At 31.7% G+C, this 25,609-nt stretch overlaps 1 protein-coding gene across 1 annotated transcript; it reads right to left on the bottom strand.

Annotated features, from left to right (window-relative positions):
* Positions 1-3,170: 3,170 nt before the first annotated feature.
* On the bottom strand, positions 3,171-8,343 carry LOC145642095 (RNA polymerase sigma factor sigC-like). Its single transcript, XM_081693179.1, has 7 exons — positions 7,864-8,343; positions 6,049-6,200; positions 5,431-5,967; positions 5,089-5,319; positions 4,382-4,522; positions 4,099-4,296; positions 3,171-3,633 (listed from the first exon to the last, which is right to left on the bottom strand). The coding sequence occupies exons 1-7, from the start codon at positions 7,961-7,963 to the stop codon at positions 3,355-3,357; spliced, it is 1,638 nt and encodes a 545-aa protein (XP_081549305.1). The 5' UTR covers positions 7,964-8,343; the 3' UTR covers positions 3,171-3,354.
* Positions 8,344-25,609: the final 17,266 nt, after the last annotated feature.

The following is a 25,609-nucleotide window of genomic DNA, read 5'->3' as shown; positions in this document are numbered from 1 at the left end:
TAGGTGTATGGATCAATCTAATGATATTTTTCTTGCTATATTCAACATGTGTACTAAATCAAATGAATGGTTTGATTAGTTCAAATTATGTTTTGACTTGATAAAATATAGTGAAATTAGTGGATGAGTTGGTGCCAAGTACAAGATGAAGGAGCTTATGATGATAGTTTATCACTATTATACAAAGTATTTAGACCATTACACATCAACTTAAAGGTTATAATAGAGTTATTTTTTTTATTTGATTTTAAAAGTGTTAGGATCGGATGATTTTAATTATTTCATTAAATAGGTATAATCACATGAAATTTCTCTCATATGATGTTGTATGTTAAATTCTTTTATAGTTTTGATTGTACACACGTACGGTCACAAAGTACTTTTGTAACACCACTGAAATAAAGATATACGACATATTATAAGTAACTTATTCAAACCCCTTATTTCCTATTTGTAATCTGAAATGCACTTATGTCTCATTAAGACCAAAAGAAGTAACATTTTCATATTTAACGTGATTCCTAAAATAAGAAAGAGTTTTTAACTTGAGGTCTTGCAAACGCTGACTTGATCAACAGGTGTCAAAATAAACCAATCCAAATTGTATTACAACATCACATGAGAAATGAGATATAAGCATGAACACAAGCAATCATAGAAGTGGAGGATCTTAAGTGCACGTAGCATAAAAATGTTAAAATAATAAAGCAACTCATAAATGACTACAAAATCTCAACAAATTAGCGGTAAGAATGCGGCAAACGCAACTACAACTACGCACAAAAATCAGTATCAAACTCATTTCTAATTACTCTAAACAATTGCAATGTATTATATCAAAATCTGATCCCTTTGAGCCAATTTAGAAAAGAAAAGCATATAATATGTGGTAATGGACAATTTCCAAGAATCATTTGATAAAGCTCTTATGTTATTTTACGGAAAGTCATAGTACTAGTTTTAGTACTCCTGTTTTTCCCTTTATAGTACAGTCTCATACCTTTTTTTTTTTTTTTTTTTTTTTTTTTTAATTGGTAAGGAGAAGGGTCCTAGTAGGTCGGATCAGAACTTCTTACAGGTCTTCCCGACTTGAGTTAATGGGTTAGATACTATGAAAGTACGGGATGGGTAAGGAAATCCCCCACCCCAAAGTGTCTCTGGTGATTTTGTAGCCTTTAATATGTATATTTGTCCATGAATACGTACAATTACACGTAACTAAATATTATAAAAAGTTGATATTAGAAAAATACATTTTAAATCAAATTTGCTATTATTTATTTATTTATTAATTTTTTACGATAAGAAGATGTTGAAGAATAAATCTCTCAAGTGTCACCACATGTAAGTGTCCCACATTGGTTGAAAAAGAGAGAATTAAACATTTTATAAGGCTAAGGGGCTACTCCTTCTATTGCCATATGGTTTTGGGATGGAACCTCCTTGGACTTGTGAAGTGAACTCTCTCTCTCGGGTGCGGCCCAGACCCGCATTTGACATGGTATCAGAGCCAGGCCCACGGTATGGGACCTTTAATGGTTTGAGTAAATTGTCAGGCCCAAAGTTTGGGACCTTTAATGACATTAAGTATTCATGTTTTGTATGTTTATTATAAAAATTGGTAGTATTTTTTTCAAATAAAAAGTTTTAAAAAGCTGATTATAAAAGTCTAAGCTTAACAGACAAAAAAGAACGAGGGAAAAATATACAGAGTAGTATAGTTTACTCATTAGGATAAATATTGTTGCTTAATGAAAAGGAAGATTAAACTTTAGGCTAAAAAGGAGAAGGATACATACATGTCAAGCTAAGTGCATAAAAACAAGAGTATAGAATTAGTATCCTCTCCTTGTCACACCAAATAGGAAATTACAAAAAATTATTCTTGTTCCAATTTTCATCATGGATGATGTCGACTAGTTTATATCATGATTCATGAGACCCTCTTCATGTTTGATTTCTGACAAATATTCTTCTCTTACACATATTTGGAATCCTAGGATAAGATAATTAGTATATACAACAATCATTTCGCTTGGTTCGGGTTTGATTTGATCTATTTTGATTCAGGTCATATACGAGTGATTAGACAAATGCGTTGATTCTGGTTAGCTCAGGTCAAATCTACTAATTATATTATGAAGAAATTGTGATGGAAAAAACCTACTAATTCATATTAGTCATGTTTATTTTGAAATTGAATTGAATCGATTCTGATCAATTTTTATTTGAGTCACAATATGGTTGTCTAATTTCATTAGTAATACTAAATGACTAATCAATCAATCAATTACATTATACTAAAGGCGAATCCGATATGACACTTGTCAGGTTTTGATTAAAAAAATTCCCGCCACTTTTACTTTCCTTTTTTTAACAAATATTTATGAACATTATATTATAATATCCTGTAATATTTAACGTTCAATTTGACAACTATATATAAAGTATATTCTATATGCATTCAATGAAAATATTTTGACATATAATATTTTATAATAGGTATTTTATGGAAAAGAAAATCAAGTATTTTCAATTAAAAATATTAATTTTTATTTTTAATTAATTATTAATTATTGTTAAATTAACATTATAATTTATAAAAATCAATTACATTATACTAAAGGCGAATCCGATATGACACTTGTCAGGTTTTGATTAAAAAAATTCCCGCCACTTTTACTTTCCTTTTTTTAACAAATATTTATGAACATTATATTATAATATCCTGTAATATTTAACGTTCAATTTGACAACTATATATAAAGTATATTCTATATGCATTCAATGAAAATATTTTGACATATAATATTTTATAATAGGTATTTTATGGAAAAGAAAATCAAGTATTTTCAATTAAAAATATTAATTTTTATTTTTAATTAATTATTAATTATTATTAAATTAACATTATAATTTATAAAAATGCTAAATAAAAATCGTGCATTGCACGGGACTTAAACTAGTTCAATTTAAATGATCAAATAAAAGGTCAATGTTTTGACACGTTTAATATATACCACGTAAAAATTTTTTAACATGAGACCTCGAAATGTTACCAAATATAGCGAGTGCTCTTTGAAATGACTTTATTAATGCTCCCCAAAGAATTTGCTTGCAGTAAACAATCTGAGTATCTGACGAGAAGTGTAGTATACTCTATATGCACATTTCTTCGTCAAAAAGAGTGTATATTTATTACACTGGACCAAAAGAAGGAAATTTAGGTAATGTGACAGAATAATCTATATGCTTCTATACAAAGGATTTTGTGTACAACAAGATACATGGGATGAAAATTACAAAGGCGTCTGATTTTTTTTCGAGTTTTGTTTTAAATGGAGTTATCTTAGACTACAGATCTATGTAATGCTTTAGATTTCTTCGGTTCTCTTCGTTCTTTAGCTTATTGAAAGCCCTCTTTTCCATTTTTCTTATCCATTCTTTGCTTACGTTGAAAATCTTTCCGACCTCATGAAGTGACATACAATGACCTTCCAATCCATACCTAAGGATCAAAACTCGTCTCTCTTTTGGATCGAGCTCTTTAAGGAGTTTATGTACGTCGTTTTTCATATGCTGCTTCATTACAGTTTTTTCCGGCATCTCTAGTGAGGTATCCGGAGTGCATTCCTGTGTCACAGAAGCCAAATGAAATTATACTCTCTTTTACACGACAACAGAACCCAAAAAAAGGTATTAAGAAAACAAGACTTTGATGTGACTCTTAGCATGATTTCCTGCATCAAACCTCATTGTCGTATAAAAATAACTACAGAGTACAAAAACACGAAACCAAAATAAGCTAGAGCATAGGGCCATTTCCTGGCAGAAAAAGAGGAAACAAAAAAAAAAATAATGCAATAGGATTACAGCCTAAAGCAATGTTTCCCATCAATCATTGCAATTGTGAAAAGGAAAGTTGTATACCTTAATCAATCACACAAAAAATTTTAAAAAAGTGTTTTAAACTCTCAGATTCATGGAACTTGACACAATTTCAATTCATAATTTCATATAGGTGGCTTGTATAAGGAAACACAAGTCAAATAAGACACAGATTTGTTCATGATAAAGAAGTGAGGTGAACTGTCTTACCAAATATTTAATATTTATATCTCCAACTTTTGAATCCAATGAACCCACAATTCGCAAGCACTTATCAGCAGACTTAATTTTATCCAAGGAAAGACCGGTGACTTTTGAAACTTCAACGTCATCAGGGTGTTTACCCTGACTTCTTTTTAGAGTCTTTCGAGCCTTTTGTATGCGGCTTATTGTAGTGCTCAATGTCGCCTACATGAAAAATGGATATCCATGATATAAATACTCAAGAACAAGTTTGCAGAAAAACAAATAGCCATAATATTCAGGTACATACTGGAACTTTTATCCCTCTTCCATGCCGAGATACCAGTTGAGACATCGCTTTTCTGATCCAATACTGGACATATGTAGAGAATTGATAACCCCTTGTGTGGTCAAACCTTTCAGCACCTTGCAATATTCCAACGTTCCCTGCCTGTGTCAAGATTGGTAACAAGCAATTATTTTCAGGGAAAGCAACACAAAAAGAAGCATGGAAATGTTATTTAGACATCAATTTCATCCCATCTAGTAGAACAATTATCTTCTTTGAAAGCAGGATATATAGAGTCAATATAAAAAAGAGCTAGATTTGAAATATTAGTCCAGCCCAAAGAAGTCATCTTCAATTCTTCAGTGTATATCCAATATTTGAAGCCAATGAAAATTAACAATTTTTTATTAGTCTTGCTTTCTGTTGGGTATAGCAGCATACGACAAACTATGAGTAATTACAAACTAATGACGTTAAGATACCAGAAACAGATGCAATGATGCAGCATCAGAAGACAAGGTTGACTAAGCAATTGATACTCCCCAAAGTCGAATTGATGTTCCTCATTTGTCATTTGAAAGATTATAAGAAGTTCATGGTGATATTTTCACCACTATAGCAAAGCAGCAAACATATTCAAGTCTCAACAGTTTGTTCAACTTGACTTTTTGTAAAGGATAGGAAAGAAATGATACTTTGTCTTAACAGATGGAAAAAAAATAAATCACCTGTATCAAATCTTCATGTGCAACTCCTAGTCCTCGATAGTATCTTGCAAGGTACAATACCAAGGAGCGACCACTTTTCAGAAGTTCGTCCCTGCAATACCAACCAAAGTGCAAATCATGCTGCAACACCTTTTCATCAATACCAGCTGCTTCAGCCCAGCAATTTAAGCTCACTGCCTTTCCAGATTCCTTTTCCAAGGTTGTTTTCATCTTTTCTAGTTGCGCAACTACCTTAAACAGTGAGGGGTAATTATAAGTAACCAGCCTAGAGTATGCTAAATTGCTAAGCACCAAAAATAGATTAATGATAATAAAAATAAAAAAAACATCAACAAGGATAACCTTTATTCCCCTTGACATTTCTGCTTCATTTTTGGCAATTACTGCTCTTCTGCTTCTTGCCGTGGTCTTCTTTGCCGCAGAAGAAACTACATGATGCATTGAATTTTCAATGGAAATTTCTGATCTACAAGCACATTTTTTACTGGTAGCTTGTAACCTCCTCTGTTGCCTTGATTTTCTTTCTTCCTTCCTCTTCGAAAAAACCACATTTTTTTTCAAAACATTATCTTTTCTAACATTTACTTGGTTATCTACAGTGATCTGATCGGGTAAGTCTAACATATCAACAGTCCTAGATAAACATGCATGAAACAGCTGCAGTGCTCCCAGCCTTCCTAATTGAACTAGAATATCTCTTTCAAGCTTCAATAACTCAGAATCAGAAACTTTATTCTCAAGTACATTGATATTTTCCATTAGTACATGAAAATGTGAGGCACTGCAGGCTTGTACACTTCGAACATATACAGAAGTGTCTCCTTCTGATAGTACTTGAGTATTTTGCAAACCTTTGCAGGGTCTTTTACTGATAGTCGTCTGAAATAAACGAAAGATTGGATTACACACTCGGTATTGCTCCAGATACAGTAAAATAGAGTTAATTATACACCTCTTTACCTCCAAGTTTGAGTAGTCATTCTCAGCAGTTTGTGGCAACGAAGAACTTGCATGTGGTCTTGATGTGTCTTTACGCAGACTTTCACTTTCATCAAAGCCAAATGTCAAGAGAGACAGCCTTGCTGAGCCAAAATCAAGCTCTTTACCTCGAACTGCAGGTTCCAAAATAATTACAGAGATTATTCTACAGTCTACACAATTAGGAGGAGCTATAGCACACCTAGTCTAACATGTATGATACATTGATACTCCATTATTCCCTTCATCTCAAAAAGAAAATAAATTTTTGATTTTGGAAAAGAATAAACAGTTAGCAAAATGTGTAACTTTAAAAAGAAACTTTGGCGCTGGGTAAGGTCAAACATGTATGATACTTCCTTTATCTCAAAAAAGACGTATATCGATCTTGGAATAGAATTGACAATTAAAACAATGTACAGGTTTCCAAAGATAAAATGGCGTTGGGCAAAGCAATAATGCAGATGAATTGGGCAAGTTTATAAAGGGTTAAGCAAGGGAGTACCAGAAAATTCACAATTATTCAGAAACCTTGTCCATGAGGAGGTTAGAAAGGACCGGAAAATCCATTTTGATTAAAAAAAAATAATAATAACAGAAGCCCTGAACAGTATGTATATATACAAGTCATCATTATCGATTTTCTCTACACCCTGGAAATGGGCATTCTCTACACTATGGAAGTGACCTTTACTCCTCAAAGAGTAAACATAATAGCAGCAAATCTAGGCCTTTCTAGATAAAGACAGGTTTGGGCAAAGATAGAAGGATATAATAGTTTCTAAACCCGAAGTTGAGTTAGTCAAACCTCTAATACTTGTATTCGATAATTACCTATTCAAAGAAGAAATATGGATTCAATCCTCCAAATTTTAAATAGCTGAATTTACAAGCATTACACTATACATGATTGTGATTTTGGGTTTCATAAGATACGTTTGCTGCCAAAAAACTACAAATCCAATTCAAGAACACACAGAACAACAATAATAAAGACATTACATGTTACTTTACACAAAACCCAATCGAGCAACTACCTACAATCAATGAATATTCGTTAAAGGCCTTAAAGCTAACAGTTTATGGCATTGTCTGCCATATATCCATAGTAACAAGAATCACGGTTCTCAATCATCACTTTGGTAAATCATTATAACAGCCTAGGTTAATAATCTACGAGGAAGACTAAATTATCGCCAAGATTTGTGAATAATGCAACTTGCATGCCCATATTTCCTAAGCCAACCTTCCCCCTTTCTCCACGCCTTCTTAAAAACCCTTCATCAAGTTAGGGAAATAACACAACGCGCCAATACCACCTAAATGTGACATTATACACAAATCTCGACAATGAATTTTTCACATCCCTAATTCCATATTGATCTAAAAGTGCTATACATTACACCCAAGTGATGCAACCATATACCATACACATAAAATTTTAAAAACCTACATACATCTTCACAATCCCAACTAAAGTTCTTGAATTCATCTTACTATCAAATAAAGAAATCATAGTTCAATTCAATCAATTTGTGTTGTATATTATACATAAAATTCAGGAAGTAAATCAATTCAAGCCAATTGTATAGATTATGTTATCATATATCAAACCCTCCAAAATGCTAGTTCAATTCAAGCAATTCAGGTTCAATTCAAGCAATTTTGCATACTTAAACATCAAACCCACAAAAATTAACTGCAATAAATAACATTACAATTCAATAATTTGTAGTTTTGTACCATATATCAAAATTTAATCAAGAAAAGCTAAAATTAAAAGGGGAAAAAACTTACATGAAGTAGAACAACAAGGAGGGGATGAATTGATGGTGAAAGGAGAACGAAGTGAAGGAAGAACACATCTCATCATATTCAATTTGCAGCCTAAACCCATCAAAATTCAATAAAAATATGTTCTTTTTGATCCCATTTAAGTTGAAATCATACAAGTTTATAGAAATTAGCAAGCAAAAGAGTAAAAGGGAAATAATATTGGTAGTGTTAAATTAAAATGAGCAGAAAATGGACAAAATTTGGGTGCCTCAGCTCTCGACCACCGGTTCTTCATCTTTTTAGGAGAAAGATTGAAGAATGACTGGATATTTTCTGATTTGCTAAAGGATTTTTCAGGTAGAATTGCCCCACGTGTATACTCCGTATTATTTTATTTTATTTTTTTGTGGTTGGAAGGTGAATATACACAAATTTTTATAGTATTTTTTTGGGTTATTAATCTCATTATTGATCAAATATTGATAGAGGTAAAGGTCTTGCACATTATAATCATCTAAGCGTAGTCATATAAAGAGTTTAGGGAAATTTGATCTTTAATTTATTGCTTTAATGTTCGAGTTGGCTCGATATCAATTATTCGAATCAATTAATTAAAAACTAATTTGACGATTTATTAAAACTTAATACTTACAAGTATCAATGTTTTAACTTCTAATAAGTATATGCTATATAATGATCATAAATTTAAGTTTTTAGTCAATATAAATATGCTATAAGTTTATTGTAAAGCACTATGATCATAATTTAAGATTTTATTCAATATACTTATGTTACATTTTTATTCTAAAACACTAGGGTTGCTTGAAGATTTATGTATTAATCCCTCCAAAATCGTTTGTAGTCCACAGTATATCTTTTTCCAAAATCAAAAGATCATATAGTATTTGGAACTTTTTTTCCTTGCTTTTTGGAAATGGGCCTTATGAGCTTATGATCCGTAAATTTGTTGTCTATTTATGAATGATGGACCAGCCCAAAGTTTTGGAGCTGCATATTGATTATGGCCCAAGATAGCCCAACACCTTTTAACAAGCAAAATGGCTTCTTGTCTAACCCTTTGTAGGCCCAATTACAACCCTTTAAACTAGAATAAGTTAAAAACGTAGGTGAAATAACCTTCGCCAAAAACCATTTCAAAGAACTTTTAATAACTAGTATTAGAGCATTCCCATTAGTGAGGAGAATTTTGCTCATGAGCAAAATTCATGAGCAAAATTGCATTATTTGCTTTCCCACCAATGAGCAAATCAAAATATGCTCATGAGCATATTGAAATTTGCTCATCCTATGAGCAAAACTGATAGTGAACAGTGATAGCGTGGGGCCCACAGCAAGCACTAAACGTTATTTTTTTTTTATTTTTCGCACCCTCAAAACGACGAGTTTTGGGGTTTGGTCTGAACAACTATCCCCCAAAACGCGTCGTTTTGAAGGCAGCAAAGCAAAAAAAAAATAACATTTATCGGCTGACATGGCGCGTCAGTCCAGCCAATAGGAAGCTGACACGCGTCCCTGTCAGCCTGTTCCTCCAATCAAAAAATTCAACCGTTTAGCAACGGTGATTAAATCAAAACGGTAATTTGGCCGTTTTATAATTATTAAAAAAAAAAAAAAAAATTCACCAACGGTTATATTTTTTTTTTCTCTACAAATAGAGATCCATTTTGACATATTTTGGTATAATTTCAAAAATCACAAAAATACCCAATATTACACTTAATCACATTTCTAGTGATATTTATGTTATAATTTCTAATATAAAGTTGAGAAAGGTTAATTTTTTTTTTTGGTTTATTATTTTTAATTACAGTTTTTAGTACTTTAATTTTTTTCAAAACGTTATTAATGATATTTTAAGTAGCAATATTTTTTTTTGTTTAAAAAATCCAAAAAACTCTTTATTATTTTCACTCCCAAGTTTAGTTTGATTCAATTTTCATTTTCTAATATTACTGTTTATTTTTTAGTATAACTACTTTTTTTCTCAACAAAAAAAAAAAAAAAAATTTATTTAATTACTTTTTGTAGCACTAGAAATTATTTAAAACGTTATTAACGTTATTCCATTTTAATTTAGGTGTGTCTCTTAAGTATATATTGTTGTTTATTATACAATATAATGGATCCAAACAACCCTAATTACAATCAACTTGCTCAACATTTTTCTGATTTAGGTGATGATTTCATTAGTAGTCCAAATTTTCAATTATTCCTAGGAAGATTAGGCAACCCTTCTTCTCAAAATTTCGTTCATCAACCAACACCTCCTCAGATTCCCAACAATGAAAACACTTTTTTTGAGCAACAAACTCCTCCCGTTACCGAAGGGAGCAACTCTGAGTACGATCTCAGCCAAGAAGAAGCTGTTCCGGAGACACCACAGTACCCTCCACCACCTCCAAGGATTCCGACCAATCAACCACTTGCCAAAGCGAGTCGCATTTGGTCGGTTGCTGAGGATGAAGCTCTAATTGGGTTCTATCTAGAACTAAGTGATGATGCGCTTCGTGGTACGAGCCAAAAGGCATCCGAACTATGGCGAAAAGTTCATGCAGCTTACTGTAAACTACAAGCTGAGAAACCGCATATTCTCCCGCCAAGACCTTTGAAGAGTTTGGAGACACATTGGAGAAGAATGGCAGCTGATTTGCTACAGTGGACTAATTGCTATGAGGAGGCGGGCAAACTCCCTGAAAGCGGAAGTGGTTACAACGAAGCCGATCGAATTAAACACGCTTCCAAGTTGTTTTATATCTCCTCTAATCCACAACATAATTTTGCATTTTCACATGGAGTGGAAATGGTTAATAAAGATCCGAAGTGGAGGACTAAACTAAGATGGGGTCTGTCAAAGGAGGAAAGAAAGGGTTGCGGTGCCGATGATGAGGAAGATAGCAGTGGAAGTGGGAAAAGGTCTAGGGCGGAGAGTGAGAATGAAATCCGTACTGATGGATTTATGTCCGGAGGATTACCACGACCAGACGGTGTCAAAAAAACGAAGGCTAAGCGTAAGGGCAAAGCAGTTGCTTCCGAAAGTGCAATATTGAGCATTAGTGAGCAGATAAAAGCGTGTACTAAGGTTAGAGAAAGGGAGGCGAATTTACGACAACAACGGTTGGAACTTGATAGAGAAAAGGAAAAGAGGAAGCAAAAACAAGTTGATTTAGCAGAGAAGAAGATGAATTTTGATATGCTTCAATCACTTTTAGCAAGGACAACACCGCTCACTCCAGCTGAAGAGGCCCACAAGGACGAGTTACTTCAACTAGTCTACGGTAGAAATTGACTGTATTTCCTTAAGTAGTTTATTTTTAATTAGTTGTATTATTTGGTTAGATTTGTTTAATTAGTTTATCTTTTATTAGCTTATCTTTATGTTGTTCAATTTCAATTAGTTTATTTTTAAGTAGTTGTATTCCGAATTTAGATTTGTTTAATTATTTTATCTTTAATTAGTATATCTTTATTTTGTTCAATTTTTATGAGTTGTATTCATGTCCCTTGTCTTATTAGACATTGAAGAGTCATATGTATTTCATGTCAGTTGTATAAATGTATTTTGAATAGTCAAGATTCTTTTCTGTCTTACTATCTTAAGTGTCATTGAATTGTCAATCATGTTTCATCACTCATTGAATTGTCAATCATGTTTCATCAGTCATGGAATTGTCATGAATCTTTTGGACTTGTCATTGAGTTTTCATGCTTATAAATGATAGTGATACCATCTTACGCAAATATAATCCAACTCCTCAAAAATATCCAAACACCCAAGGAACCAGCAAACACAATGTTTTTCATTAGCTCAACCTCCAGCTCGTCTGATTCTGATCAATACGTTGAATTTGATCATTTAGTTGACGAGTTTGTCACAACCCATCTACCAACTTTGTTGTATAACAACCAAACACAACCCCAACCCGTATCCAATGTTGAATGTGTTCCAGAGCGTAGAGGGGATACAGATAGAAGAGATAGGGAAAAGGGGCATGTTCAATTATTTAATGATTACTTTGCAAGTAATCCAGTTTATTGCGACAAACAATTCCGGCGTAGATTTCGAATGCAACGACCTTTGTTTTGTAGGATTATGAACAAGGTGGTCGAGGGGGATCAATTCTTCCAGCAACGTAGGAATGCAGCTGGAAGGCTTGGGTTATCACCGTTGCAGAAATGCACCGTTGCGATTAGAATGTTGGCGTATGGTACCTGTCCAGATGCGGTGGATGAGTATCTGCGCATTGGCGAAACTACCTCCAGATTGGCTTTGCAACATTTTTGTCAAGGGGTTATTACACATTTTGAAGCTGAATATCTCAGAAGTCCCACCGACGAAGATTTAAGGAGAATCTTGCATCAAAATGAAATGCGAGGTTTTCCCGGTATGATAGGTAGCATTGACTGCATGCATTGGGAGTGGAAGAATTGTCCTATGGCTTGGAAAGCGCAATACGCAGGCCGTAATAAAAATGCAACCCTCATTCTAGAGGCCGTTGCAGATCAAGATTTATGGATTTGGCATGCATTCTTTGGGATCCCGGGATCTTGTAATGATCTTAATGTCCTTTACCGATCTCCGGTCTTTGATGATGTTCTTCATGGTCGGGCACCTCCAATTCATTTCACCGTGAACGACCATGAGTACAACTTGGGCTATTACTTAGCAGATGGCATTTACCCAAAATGGGCTACTTTTATTCGAGGTATAACACTTCCACAACTTCAAAAGGAAAAATTATTTGCTGATAAACAAGCTGCAGCTCGGAAGGACGTTGAACGGGCTTTTGGGGTTTTACAGGCTCGGTTTGCCGTTCTACGACAACCCTCCCTTGCGTTTAACGAAGACATATTGTGTGACATAATGAAAACTTGTATCATTATGCACAACATGATTGTCGAAGATGAACGACACAACTATGCTCGGGCCGAAGTTTTAAGAAGGTACTATGAACAAGATCGCCCGCAAATTACAAGACCCACTACAAGTGCTACAGTTAACAATAACGAGCCTTTTGAATTCAATGTTGGCCGACCGCCAAACGTTGATTTCGACACGTACGTCCACTGAAGAATGTCACTACGTGACAGAGACACTCATGTTCAATTAAAAGCGGATTTAGTGGAACACATTTGGCAAAAATATGGCTCTATTAATGAGTAAAAAAAATAAATTTGTCGTAAGATTACAATTTAATAGAGTATTAAACGTACGTTTAAAATCTAGGTTCGTTATTGGTTTGTAGTATTAAATGTATTCGTACGCTAATTAAATTTTATGTTGTATTACATTTATAATTAATTAGCGATTAAATTTCAATATTTTGAATGAAAATTTAATAATTGTATTAAATTAAATAAAAGTATAATTGTAATTAGTACCCATAAATATTAATTTAACCAAAACATATTAAATATTAATAGGGTGATGCGTAAGAGAGAGAGATATTGGTGGGGTATGTGAAAAAGTAGGAGAGAGATTGATGAGCATTTTTTTTTTTTGCTCACTAGTGGGATAGATTTTGCTCACTAAAAATGCTCATGAGCAAATTTAGTTGGGAAGAGAGAGAAAGTGGGTAGAGAGAGAATGAGGAGAATTTTTTTTGCTCACTAGTGAGAATGCTCTTAGAACTTTTAAATACTTCATTATAATTTATAACTTCATCACCATCTATTTTAGCTTCCCTTTGTTTCATACTTTCATTATTGTATAATACTCCGTATGATATACAAAGTATATACTATGCTGCTTAGCTTGAGAATTTCAAACATCTTCACGCATACCAAATGCTATTTAGATATACGAGTTTATAATGATTGCAAAATAAAAATTGTATACTTTTCTTGATTATGATGTACAATGTAATTCTGTGTTACTACAACGCGAAGGCTCAATAAGGGTTGCAAATCAATTGTACTGAGGATGGCACTTCCATCGACATTTGTGACTTAATCCCATCGGTTGAAGGCGGTGCGTGCCACTTACATTATATGGCTCTCCATGACTCCATCCATGCCATGATTGCCATCCTTCCCTTACTAATTTACTATGACTATCTTATTTGGTGATTAGGGTGCATTATACAAGCATATAACATAGGATGTGCGCCTTATTTTTTTATCAATAAGATTTCAGAACTTTATACAATTTGACATGTACTCGTACATGAAATATAATATGTCATACATGAAACTTGAAATATAATGTTAATAGACTAATTAAATTTTAATTTTGGTGAATGGGTAAAGTTGGAGTGAATATACATATGAAATTAAAATCAAAGGTCATAATTATAGAATTGAATTATTTATATAGATGTACTTGTATATATTATTATTGTATTAATTAGGTAATAAAATGACATTAATATATTATTAGTCACTTGAAAGTTGAGACCAATAAAAATCGAAATGAGTGGGGCATGGTTATGATGGACAATAAGTATGAAATTTGGCACATTGCAAATTGCAAGTCGATGAACAGAAAAATTGTAGCCTAAATGACAAATAAGGTGAAGTAGCTTAGCTTGGTCAAAACACAATAGTAGTTGCTTCTTCTTTATAATCATATTTTTCCCTTTCACTATGTCTCCTCTCTGCTAAACACCCATTGTACCATTGGCCCACACCAATCCATGAATCATGGTACGAGGAGTCTCTTGTCTTCCAATTACTTTTTTTATTTTTTTTATTATTATTATTTATTCATAAACAAAAAAAAAAAAAAAAAAAAAAAAAAAAAAAAAAAAAAAAACAATACTTGTATATCATTAATTTTAGCAAATAGCAAACTCCGTTTTAAAGAAGTAAAACTTTGGCTGGCATAACATATTGATTTTGACGTGATAAATTCAAGATCATTTGATCCCGCTGTGTTAATTGATTCTTATTTATGCATTTGGTATGTCTGATTGTATTTATGTTAATGAATAATGATAGATCATTAGTCTGAATTCAAGAGTTACTTAAATAGAGGCAGCCCTAGACCCAGCCTGATTGATGAAATTTTGTCAATTAGCCATTATTGTGGGCCATACAGTGTACTAGATAATATTTTTATATTCATGTGTACGGATTTTGCTAACGGACGGAAATCAGCCGTTACTATGGGCCATATAGCGTGCCAAGTAACATCGTTACATCAAACGCAAACGGATAAATGAATTTTTTAAACAAAACCCTTTACTCTCAATAACGCCATTTCATCCCAATTGGCATCTTCATTCAGATCTGGTGGTCGATCCTTGTGAGTTCGGAAGATGACTTAGGGGAAAGTTCATAGTGCAACACAAATTTACTTGCTTACTCGTAATCCCATGTTTTATAATTCGGCATTTTCAATTTAATTAGGTAATTTATTTGTAATTAGTAGTAGTACATCTAGTTGTATTGATGTTAATGAGATCATTAGTCTAGACTCAAGGGTAACTTAAATATGTTTATTTCTCTACTTATATCGTATGTGGTACCAATGTCACAACAAGAATTTGGAAATATTAGGATTTAGGAATATAAGATACATGTATGTGCAAATGAAAAATAAGTTTATAACATACTCTAGAGAGTCTAGACCTTAGCTTGGTAAAATGTCATACTAATTGCTGCAGGAGTTTTACTGCTACAAATTGCAATCTTAACTGCCCAAATTACTTTCAATAATTAAATTATGTGGAAAAACATAACCATTAACTTTAAATAATTTCTATTCCCTCCTATCGAGGGCATTGCAAATCAACTAGTATGACAATTGACAATACTACTTACTGTTTATATTTGTTTTACTATCTTCGACAATAGTAATTAAAAAGAAAGAGGGGGGCCATATATGCATGGACAATTGGACAGCATGGTATATATAGTATATTGGTAGCTATTTAATGGGATTGAATTGGCAGACTTGGAACATTTGTAACTTTGCTTACATGACTTGTCAAAGTCCTTGTACCCTTTGGAATTGAACTAACTCAATCTTATTTTAGATATTGGGTGACTAATGAAGTCATGTAATTAAGGTACACTATCAACCTATGTCATGTCTATTGTGAGCTTATAGCCCCATAGCTTAGGGTCGATCGAGTTAGTCAACGTACATACTGTGTTCAATAGCTGGTTCTTACAGGCGCTTGTACGATGCAACGTGTACAGTTGTTTTGTAGGAAATAACATGATATATAAAAGTAATGAACATATAACTATAGTAAAAAAAAAAAAAAAAAAAAAATTCAAATGTAATGAACATATACATAGAGTGAAAATAACATACTATCAAAATGTAATAATGAACATATACCTAGAGTGAAAAGAACAAATTTGCAACAAAAAAAAAAAAAAAATGAAAATATGTTCTTTGATTGATTGTTAGTGTAATGCACTTTTATTTGCCACATAATGTTCATTGCTTATTGTGAAATGTTTATTGAATTTTGTCTTCAAATTATGGTGGTTATATATAGATAATGTTTATTACATAATATTATCATCTTCTTTATTAATATTACACATGTTAATTACAAAACAAATATATGTTCTTTACAAAAAATTGTATGTTATTTACAAAATAGTTACATGTTCATTTTGCATTCTTTGACCGTACCAAGTACAACCGCCTGCACCTTAAAATTTTCACTATATTACCTCTGTCATAAAACTCTTCGTACATGATTATCATTCTGTGAATATATATTCTCTATCAATACAATATATAATACCAAATTTTCATAGTTAAAATATACTCTGCTTTGAAATTAATGTTGTTGTTATATAGATAATCTTATTTATATTCTTAGATAAATAATTATGTTTACTTGGCCGAGAGAAGACAAATCTCAATATGTTGTAATATTGTATCATAAAAATATACTACATGATGATGCATGCATGAATAGTATATGAATTGAATGAAGCTGATTTGCCAAATCCCAACTAATGCACTATCCCATGGTCGGACGAGAAACCTGTGTGTCTCGAGACTTTCGACTCTTGTAACAATCAAATTAAAAATGCAAGTGTCATTTATGCTATATTACGTATATAATTTCTCCAACATACAATATTACTTATATAATATACAATTATTACTAGAATATGACTGGATCAAAGTTTTTTTTTTTTTTGAAGACTGACTGGATCAAAGTTAACCCATTGGAAATTCGATCATGGGGAACCGTTTAGCATATATAATTGCCTACTCTCTATATTATTACCATCCAAAAAGCACAATGTTACGAAGTACATGCTATGCTTTTATATACTTATATTATTGTTTTATTAGACTTTTGGATACAGTAATTAAGCGTACCTAAAATAACTTTTGATATTTGAATATGGTAAATAAAGTCGAGTCATTCAACATGTGGAGATTTAAAAGATGCATGGTGCCCCTTGGATGTCATTCGATATGCCATGCCACTTGATTTATTAAAATCAATTATAATAATGTGAATATAAATTTAGGTTTAATCGATCTATATATTTAATTAGATCAGATATCAAAACAATTTATACATAACTGATAGAATATACAAATATGGATTTCAATCATCAATTTAAGTTTTTTGTTATGTTGGTCCATTATTAAAATGGCATCCAATGCAAATGTGACACGATCGTGAAAATGGATATGCATGGATTACATTACTCCTAGTGGTTTAATAATCTAATCTTTAGGGTTAAGTTAAGTATGTGTAACACAGGGAAGCAAAGTAGACAACTTGGAGAACGAATAACAACTGATTACTTTGTCCTAAAACCTTGAGCTTGACTATTACTCGTACAATTTAAAACTAGTAAAAGAATCATATGTTAAATAAGTTGATATTATCCAAAGTTGGTAAAATGTAATAGTGTAATTTACTTTATGTACTTGCAATAATCTTTTGACCAAAAGTAGCCAAAGATCATGTGATCACTGTGTTTTAATATTATCCTCATCCTTAAGCTGATGACAGTGGTAGTTGAGGAAGTATGCATTTGCATGTGTTGTTCTTCTAAAGCACGAAAATTGGACTCTTTCAATATCACCAAGCATTTTCAGTAATTATGTTTGTTTTCTAACTCAAAATAGAGTATGCTTTTAAGGTGCATTAAATTGTTCTTGGAACCTTTAGTCTTTTTTTCGAAGAAGCTTTTTTATACGACAATTACACTATAGAGTATAGACTATACGTTACTTCTATTACATTGTCATATATTCTTTCCAATTTTTTAATACTTGATCCATTTCTACAGGCCACGTATGTCAATGCTAATCTTTTATCAATACTCGTAGTAATATCACAATACATGGAGTGTGATGGTAAATACTACGAGTAATTATTTTTTTTTTTTGTTTGACAAGAATACTACGTGTAATTAAAAAGGCTAGTAATTCATCGTACTTTGCATTAGTTGACCTAAATTAATTAGTGCTATGTTGATAAGAATGAACTTATGGTTAGTTGGAAGTTGAGTAGTATATCCACTAGGCATTACCATGTTAAGATATCCATCAATCCTTCACATAAACACGCAAAATTCAAAATTAGGGTAAGTTATAGAAATTTAATCACATGTAATATTATTCCATTTTAATTTTTTTTTTAAATAATATTATCTACCGCATAGCCCTGTTCACTTCGTCTTTAAAATTAATATTCAGTAAAATTAATTTTAGTTCAGTAAAAATAATTTTAGTTCATTAAAAATAATTTTAGTTCATTAAAAATCAGTTTTTTTAAAAAAGAAATATAACAGTAATTCAGTAAAAAAAAAAATAAAAAAAATTCAGCTCAATAAAAATAACACTACAAGAAAATAACCTTTTCGTAGCGATAATTTTAACCTTTAGTATCAATTGTAATTGCAACAAAAAGCTTTCCCAACGAATGGTCATTCGATACAATATCCCCTGTTGCCTTAGCATTTAGTAGTGGTTTTCAATATCGCTGGGGTTGGCCTCAATAATCGATACGAAAAACTACATTCAATCGTGGTGATTATTGTAGCGATTACAATCGCTATAAATGTTTAACTCATTTTCTTCAAAAAAAAAAAAAACATGCGTATAATCTTTACAAGATTCGAACATGCAACCTCATACTCTTATATTAAATGTTTTACCAATAAGCTATGACATATTTTATGTATTCTTTGTCAAACAATATTTATATATCTAGTGTTGAAAAGGCTTTTCGTATCGATTTTTAGGATTTAGTGGCGATTGTAAATGATACGATTTCTCAAAATTATATAAATGTGTAAAAATAGTGTGGATATGTATTATTATGCTTTCCGTATCGATTTTATATGGGAAAACCATGGCGATTGTAAAAATGATACGACATCCTTAATTATTTCACAAACATACTTGCATATTGTAGCGATTGAACAATCGCTACGAAAAGTGATTTTTCTTGTAGTGTAATTTAAGTTTAGTAAATTAGTTTTAAGTTCAGCAAAAATAATTTCTGTTCAGTGAAAATAATTTTAAGTTCAGCAAAAATAAGGTCAAGTGAACAGAGCCATACTTAAAAAGGATCTTTTATTTAGAGAGTATTGTCTTAGTCTCTTTATTTTTTGATGCAAACTCTTAGTCTCTTTATCACAATATGGTGTATGTATTATATATCTTAATACTAAATTTGCTGAATGTTTGGAACATTTTCTCTTGAATCATACTTGTATTGTTTATTTATAAATTATCTTGATTACAATCTATACTAAAATAATGACGTTGACATCAACCTTTTTCCCAATTTGTACATGTGTCAATCTTCTCTTTCAATTTTTTCCCGTCTAAACTATTTTTTTTACTCTTCCAATTATTAGTACTTTTTTTTTTTTTTGGGAAAACTTGAATATTGACTGAAAAGTACTTTCATATAGCACATCATCTTAAGGTACATATAGCTAAATTCTAAAAAAGCAAATATTAACCCTATACATATTTGATTACTCCGTCTAATCATAAAGTTCGCTAAATTTTGTTGTAGATATGATTTTTTTTGTTTATATTATTTTAATTTTTGTAGTTTGGTTAATGTTAATACCAAGAGTTTACGTATTTTGTGTGATAATATGACTTGAAAATGTGCGCAATTATAAATTCTTTTTGTTAGATCCGCGCATCACATGGAAGCTAATCAAGTTAATAATATGCAGATGTCCAAATCTATACTTCTATACTTTATTAGTATTTAAAAACACAAACCACACATTACTCATATGCCACATGTCACCACAAATCACTCACATGCCACATGTCACCTTTTTTATCAAAAAAATAAAGTTCATGTCTTTATGCATTCTATAATTTGCAAATTTAAGGAAACGAATGTTTCAACTACACCAAAATAAAGTCGTAGTCTTTCATCTCCTAAACTTAAAATATAGTAATAGTAAAAAAAAAAAAAAAAAAAAAAAAAAAAAAAAAAAAGTTGAGCTAATTAGTCCACATTATATAAACCTATAAAGTACAATAAAACAATGCTGACTCATATAACACAAATAAGCAACACATTACAAGGAAAATATTCTAAGTAATAACCCGTGCATGGAACGGGCCAGAAGACTAGTTAAAAAATAAATAAATAAATAAAATTCTTTGAAGAATAGATTTATGATTGAAATATGCATCAACTCACAATTAATTACGGAGTATAACTTAGCTTCATCATGGATACAATTATTGTGTTATACACATTTTTTTTTTTTCTTGGGGTTATCTTTTGATGCACATGTCTTTGGAAGTAAATTTCAATACACTCTAATGGACATTTTATGTAGTTTGGATTTTGGAAAGATAAGAGTACATTTTTAGTAAAATCCTACAAAAACAATACTATAACTTTTTTAGAATTGGATAAAGAGAGGTGGGTGAAAGTAGTGAAAAAAAATTCTATTATCCTCCTCATCATTATCCTGATCCTCCTTCCCCATCCCTCTATTGCTCTAGTGAAAGTGATTGTAGTAAGTGTTCGTTGTTAGCATACTTAGCCCTTACCACCAAACTTGTCTTAATCATAAAAACGCTAAATTCGTATTAAATAAAAATATACTCCCTGCGTATCTAAATTACATTCTTACTTCTACCAATTCCTCACATAATATAGGTCTTATGATTGCTAATATTTATGCATCTATAAGTACATTTATATACTTGTATAGTGGTATATGCAAAGGCCCAATTAATTTAAACACTATGCATGAATAGTATTAGTCTCTAATTGAGGACTAAAATGTTAATTAAATGAATGTACTTATGATGTATATAATTGTAAATCATGATCACTTTTGGGGTTTTGTATTCATTAAATATTATATACTTCGTATTGCTTATCCAATTTTCATGTAAATTGGACCAAATCAAACAAAGTACGTACTCGTACCAAATCTTCTTGCTTTCAACTTAACGAGGAGATCAAACCTTTACAAGTCACATATTTGAGCAACATAAATCCGCATCAAATAATATAAACAATCTAAGCTATTTTCAATTAATGTAAATATTCATTTTTCATATCAATCAAACTATATATATATATCACGAAGAGTTTTAGGTCAATTAGTTTGGAATCATTAAATATCACGAAAATACTACGAGAGTACGAGTATACGAGAAATGATTTTAGCACAACAAAATTGATTTTGGCACACCACTATGTGAGAGCACAGTTTTCTATACTCTTCTCACATAGGGGTGTATCAAAATCAATTTCCCGAGTATACCATTAATGCGTACAACGTATTTACGGAGTGCACTATTCTACGAGTAGTGAAGTTGTGAGTCACTGAGTTGTGACCAAGTCTTACCAATCACGAGACCAGCCTGATATTTTGCGGATAAAACTGAGGACATTTTTTTGAAAGTGACTTTATTATTATTACTAGTACAAAAGAAAATGGAAAATTGAATTTCCTACTCCGTAGATTTTATGTTGGAAAATAGACAAGGTTGCTCTCATGTCGCAATTTTGCTGACTGGTGTGAGTGTTTATCAGTTTCTTTTTTCCCCATTTTTATTTTCCATTGATGTGAGACTTTTAATTTATTGTTGGCTAGCTCACAACTTGCATCTCTAATGATAGCCAATTAATTTAAATACTCAGCATCAGATAAATACTAACAACTCCCTGCTTCCTACCTTACGTATGTACGTACTTTGCTTGGTTATATTATTGCTTTTATTATTTCTAATATATATGATTTCTAATAGTCTTACAATATTCTGATGTGATTGCAAAAGTAAATTTTTATTAATACAAATCGATTTTCAATAAAAATAAGTTTTAGTTAGTCAATGAAGATAATTTTAACTTAGTTTGAATTTTGTTGACAATATCAAATTTTAATACGAAGTATATTATGGTACGTTATAATTAATTCCAACAAGTTCACATAATACGTTGGTAAGTGCATGCTTGTATTAGGATAGTCCGGATAGAAAAAAATCAAATAGATTGGACTTTCTTATGGAATACTAGTACTAGACAAATTTGAAAAATGTTAGAAGAAAAGAGCACGTCTTAAGTTTTGAACATGTAATAATTCGTATAATGATAGAGTATAATACATATTTCTAAGCCTTAACCATCAGCTTAAGCTTTTGGTTGAGTTGGTTCTCTAACATATTATCAAAGCCAGCATGACACAAAGGTCAAGCTGAACTCAGATTACTTGGGGAGAGAGTGAGGGACACACCGTTCATCTGCTCCATGATCCTGAATTGAGGATCAATTATAAACTTTCTACGGGTTGGTGTAATTTAAATGATCTATTAATAATCCAACCAAATCATGAAAATGCACTTAATATGACACTAATTTCACAAGTAAAAATGTTCATAATTGTAGGAAGAAGACAAAAGGAAGTAGACCAAAAGTGGTCCAAACAATGTGGAAAGATCTCATATAGACTATATAGTTGAACAAATAGAAAGCATGGTATAGATATGACTACACGAGTAAAAATGGCAAATAAAATCCAAGAAATTAGGAATTTATTATTTTAATATTATTTTTATTTCTTAAATTAAAAAAAAAAAAAAAAGTAAAATGTTGTGGATAAGGTTGAAGAGGAAGAAGGTCAACATCAAGGAGATCTGAGTAGAGTGTTATCCAAATGCCACGAGTGAAACGGAATGGTGCAAAGGAATACTCTTGTGGGACCCATTTTTTTTCCCATCTACCAACCACGTGTCATATGTTTTAGATCCGCGTGACTTTGTTATAATAATATCTTACCATCTCTAATCCGATATATCACGTGATAGTTAGTTGCTCACATTGCTCATTCTATAAGGGTGTTTAATTGAGGGAGATTTTTGGGACAAAATAGAGGTACCGAGTATGATTAATTTAGATCTTTGTCTTGTTAACTAATTATCGGATGGTTATTAAAGCTCGAGAGCCAGTTATTTTACTCGCAATAAAAGAATATTTTATGTCTTATAAATAATACTCCTTTGTAGTAAATATTATGTAACGGAAGGAGTAGAAAGTTTACTGATTGGTTCTTCGTATGTAAAGTGACTAAAGACTTATCTTGACCTAGCTAGCTAATTGTTAAGGATCGGAGGTGATGATGACACACAACAAACAACCTTAAAAGAATTACATTGTGTAAAGCTATTTGATAATAAAATTGGCTTGTAACTTGTGTTTGTTTTATTAATTGAACTTACAAAATGACGAACTAGTACAAAAATAAGTTATACTGGTACTCTGTAAGTCTGTTGTAACTTGTAATTGACTACTCGTAACTAACAATCCCTTAGCAGCTTGAGGATAAAGTTGTTATAAGTATTATTGAATTTTTACAATTAACTACCTTTAAAAAAAAAATTACTCTCCCCATGTCTTAGAAAATTGTAAATGCCGAGCATAACCAACTTTATTTCACCAAATAACAATAAGACTGAATTTGTAGAGCGGGTTAACCCTTTAAATTAATTGGTCAAATAAATTCATTTTTCCAAACACTTGTGATTTTTTATTAAAAATTAAAAGAAGCTAAGTGTTTGATTGAAGGAATATTTGGAAGGGCTATAATACTATATTCTCATAAAACTCTATATTATCAGTTATCGTGATGAATTATTGTAATAGAGTATAAAACATATTTGTGAACCTCAACCATCAGCTTAAGTTTTTGGTTGAGATGACCCTCCAACATAGTATTAAGAGTCAGCATAACACAAATGTCACGCTCTCATGTGAGGCAGTGAGGGGACGTGGTAGAGTAAAGTTGAATCATCTACTTCTACATAAGTTAAGCTAGCTAATAATGTAGCTGATTCAACTTTAAAAAAAAATGAAATAAACATTAATAAATTCTGAAGTATGTTTCTTTCCCAAATAGTATAGCGCCGGCTTTGGCATACTCTACATCTGACCTGCTACGCCCCAAATTTAGGAACTCACTACTAAATGAGGCATAAAAAAATTAATAAAATCCACCCAAATTAGTCCAAAAAATTGGAGGGGTCCTAAGTTATTAGTGCCTGTCTATCATCAGTCATCATCAATTTAAGAACTACAGCCTTAAGCTTGGATGTTCTTCAATAGTGCACTCCATTAGTCAATTGTAAGGTTAAATAAATAAAAAGAACAAAAGGGGTTGATGTCGATCATGAAAAAGAATTCATTCTCTACCTAAAAGTTGCACACTTGCATGATTTAAACCAATAATTTATATGCATTTTAGATCTCACAATAATGACTCCATCTAAACTTAAAGATAAAATCTGTGGAGTATTATACAAAGGTTCGTTTGCTTTACTTGAACTTGTTTGAATTGAATTTATTAGATGTAGGGCATCGACCAGTCCTAATTTTACTTAATAGCTATATCTAATTGGACCTAATCAATATGATTACATTGATGAAAATAAATTACAATAAGCTAGCATATATTTTTTCATCACATGTGAAACACTGAAACATAGATGTGTAAACGTGTCTGCGTTATTAAGAGTAAGCGTTCATTCCACACGTCAAAAAATGTTTTCTTTCAACACCATACAACAACAAGATCAGTAGTTTTTTAAACTTATAAAGTGTTATTGTACTCAAATACTCTCGTCTTTTATCAATGTAGAACACATACGTGTGTTTTTTTGAAAGGTTATACCTTTACCAAAATCAGTAGTCTTTTAAACTTATAAAGTGTTATCGTACTCAAATACGTCATGTAGTAGTAGTTCACATTAGTAAACATAATCATTCATCACTAACATACACTAAAAGCGCAAACCCTAAATTTACAAAAATAAAAATTAGGCCGACCTCGAAAATCGAGGACGATGCAAGTTGGTTACTACACTTCGCCGCCATCAAGTTTCATTGAAATCCGGCGGTTAATCAACTGCCACATGTCCTCTGTCTACCACTCTTTTTTTTTTTCTATTTTTGTAAACTTCCTAATCAAATGGCCCGATCATCTCCCACGTGTCACAGATTTATCTTTAATCCGTACACTTTGTAGTGATCACTGTTACTTCTCCGCGTGTCAAATTACCTCTCGTGATAAATATCTACAAAATGATGGATAAATTTAATTAGGGTAAATGGGTAATGCTATACATAGCCCTTAGGGCTATATATAAGCATTGAATTTACGCTTGGAAAATGTATAAAGTTAGGAATTCATGACAAAAACACGCGCAAATCGGTGTAATTAGTGTATTTTTGTCATGATTTTCTAAATTTAAACAATTTTCAAAAGTAAATTAAATGCTTATATGTATCCCTTAGGGCTATGTATAGCATTTTCC

The sequence above is a fragment of the Chenopodium album genome, chromosome 8 (genome assembly GCF_948465745.1).
Source record: "Chenopodium album chromosome 8, dcCheAlbu1.1, whole genome shotgun sequence".
NCBI classification, from domain to species: Eukaryota; Viridiplantae; Streptophyta; class Magnoliopsida; order Caryophyllales; family Amaranthaceae; genus Chenopodium; species Chenopodium album.
Note: the sequence above shows the minus strand (reverse complement) of the source record. Positions and strands in the feature narration are given on the sequence as shown.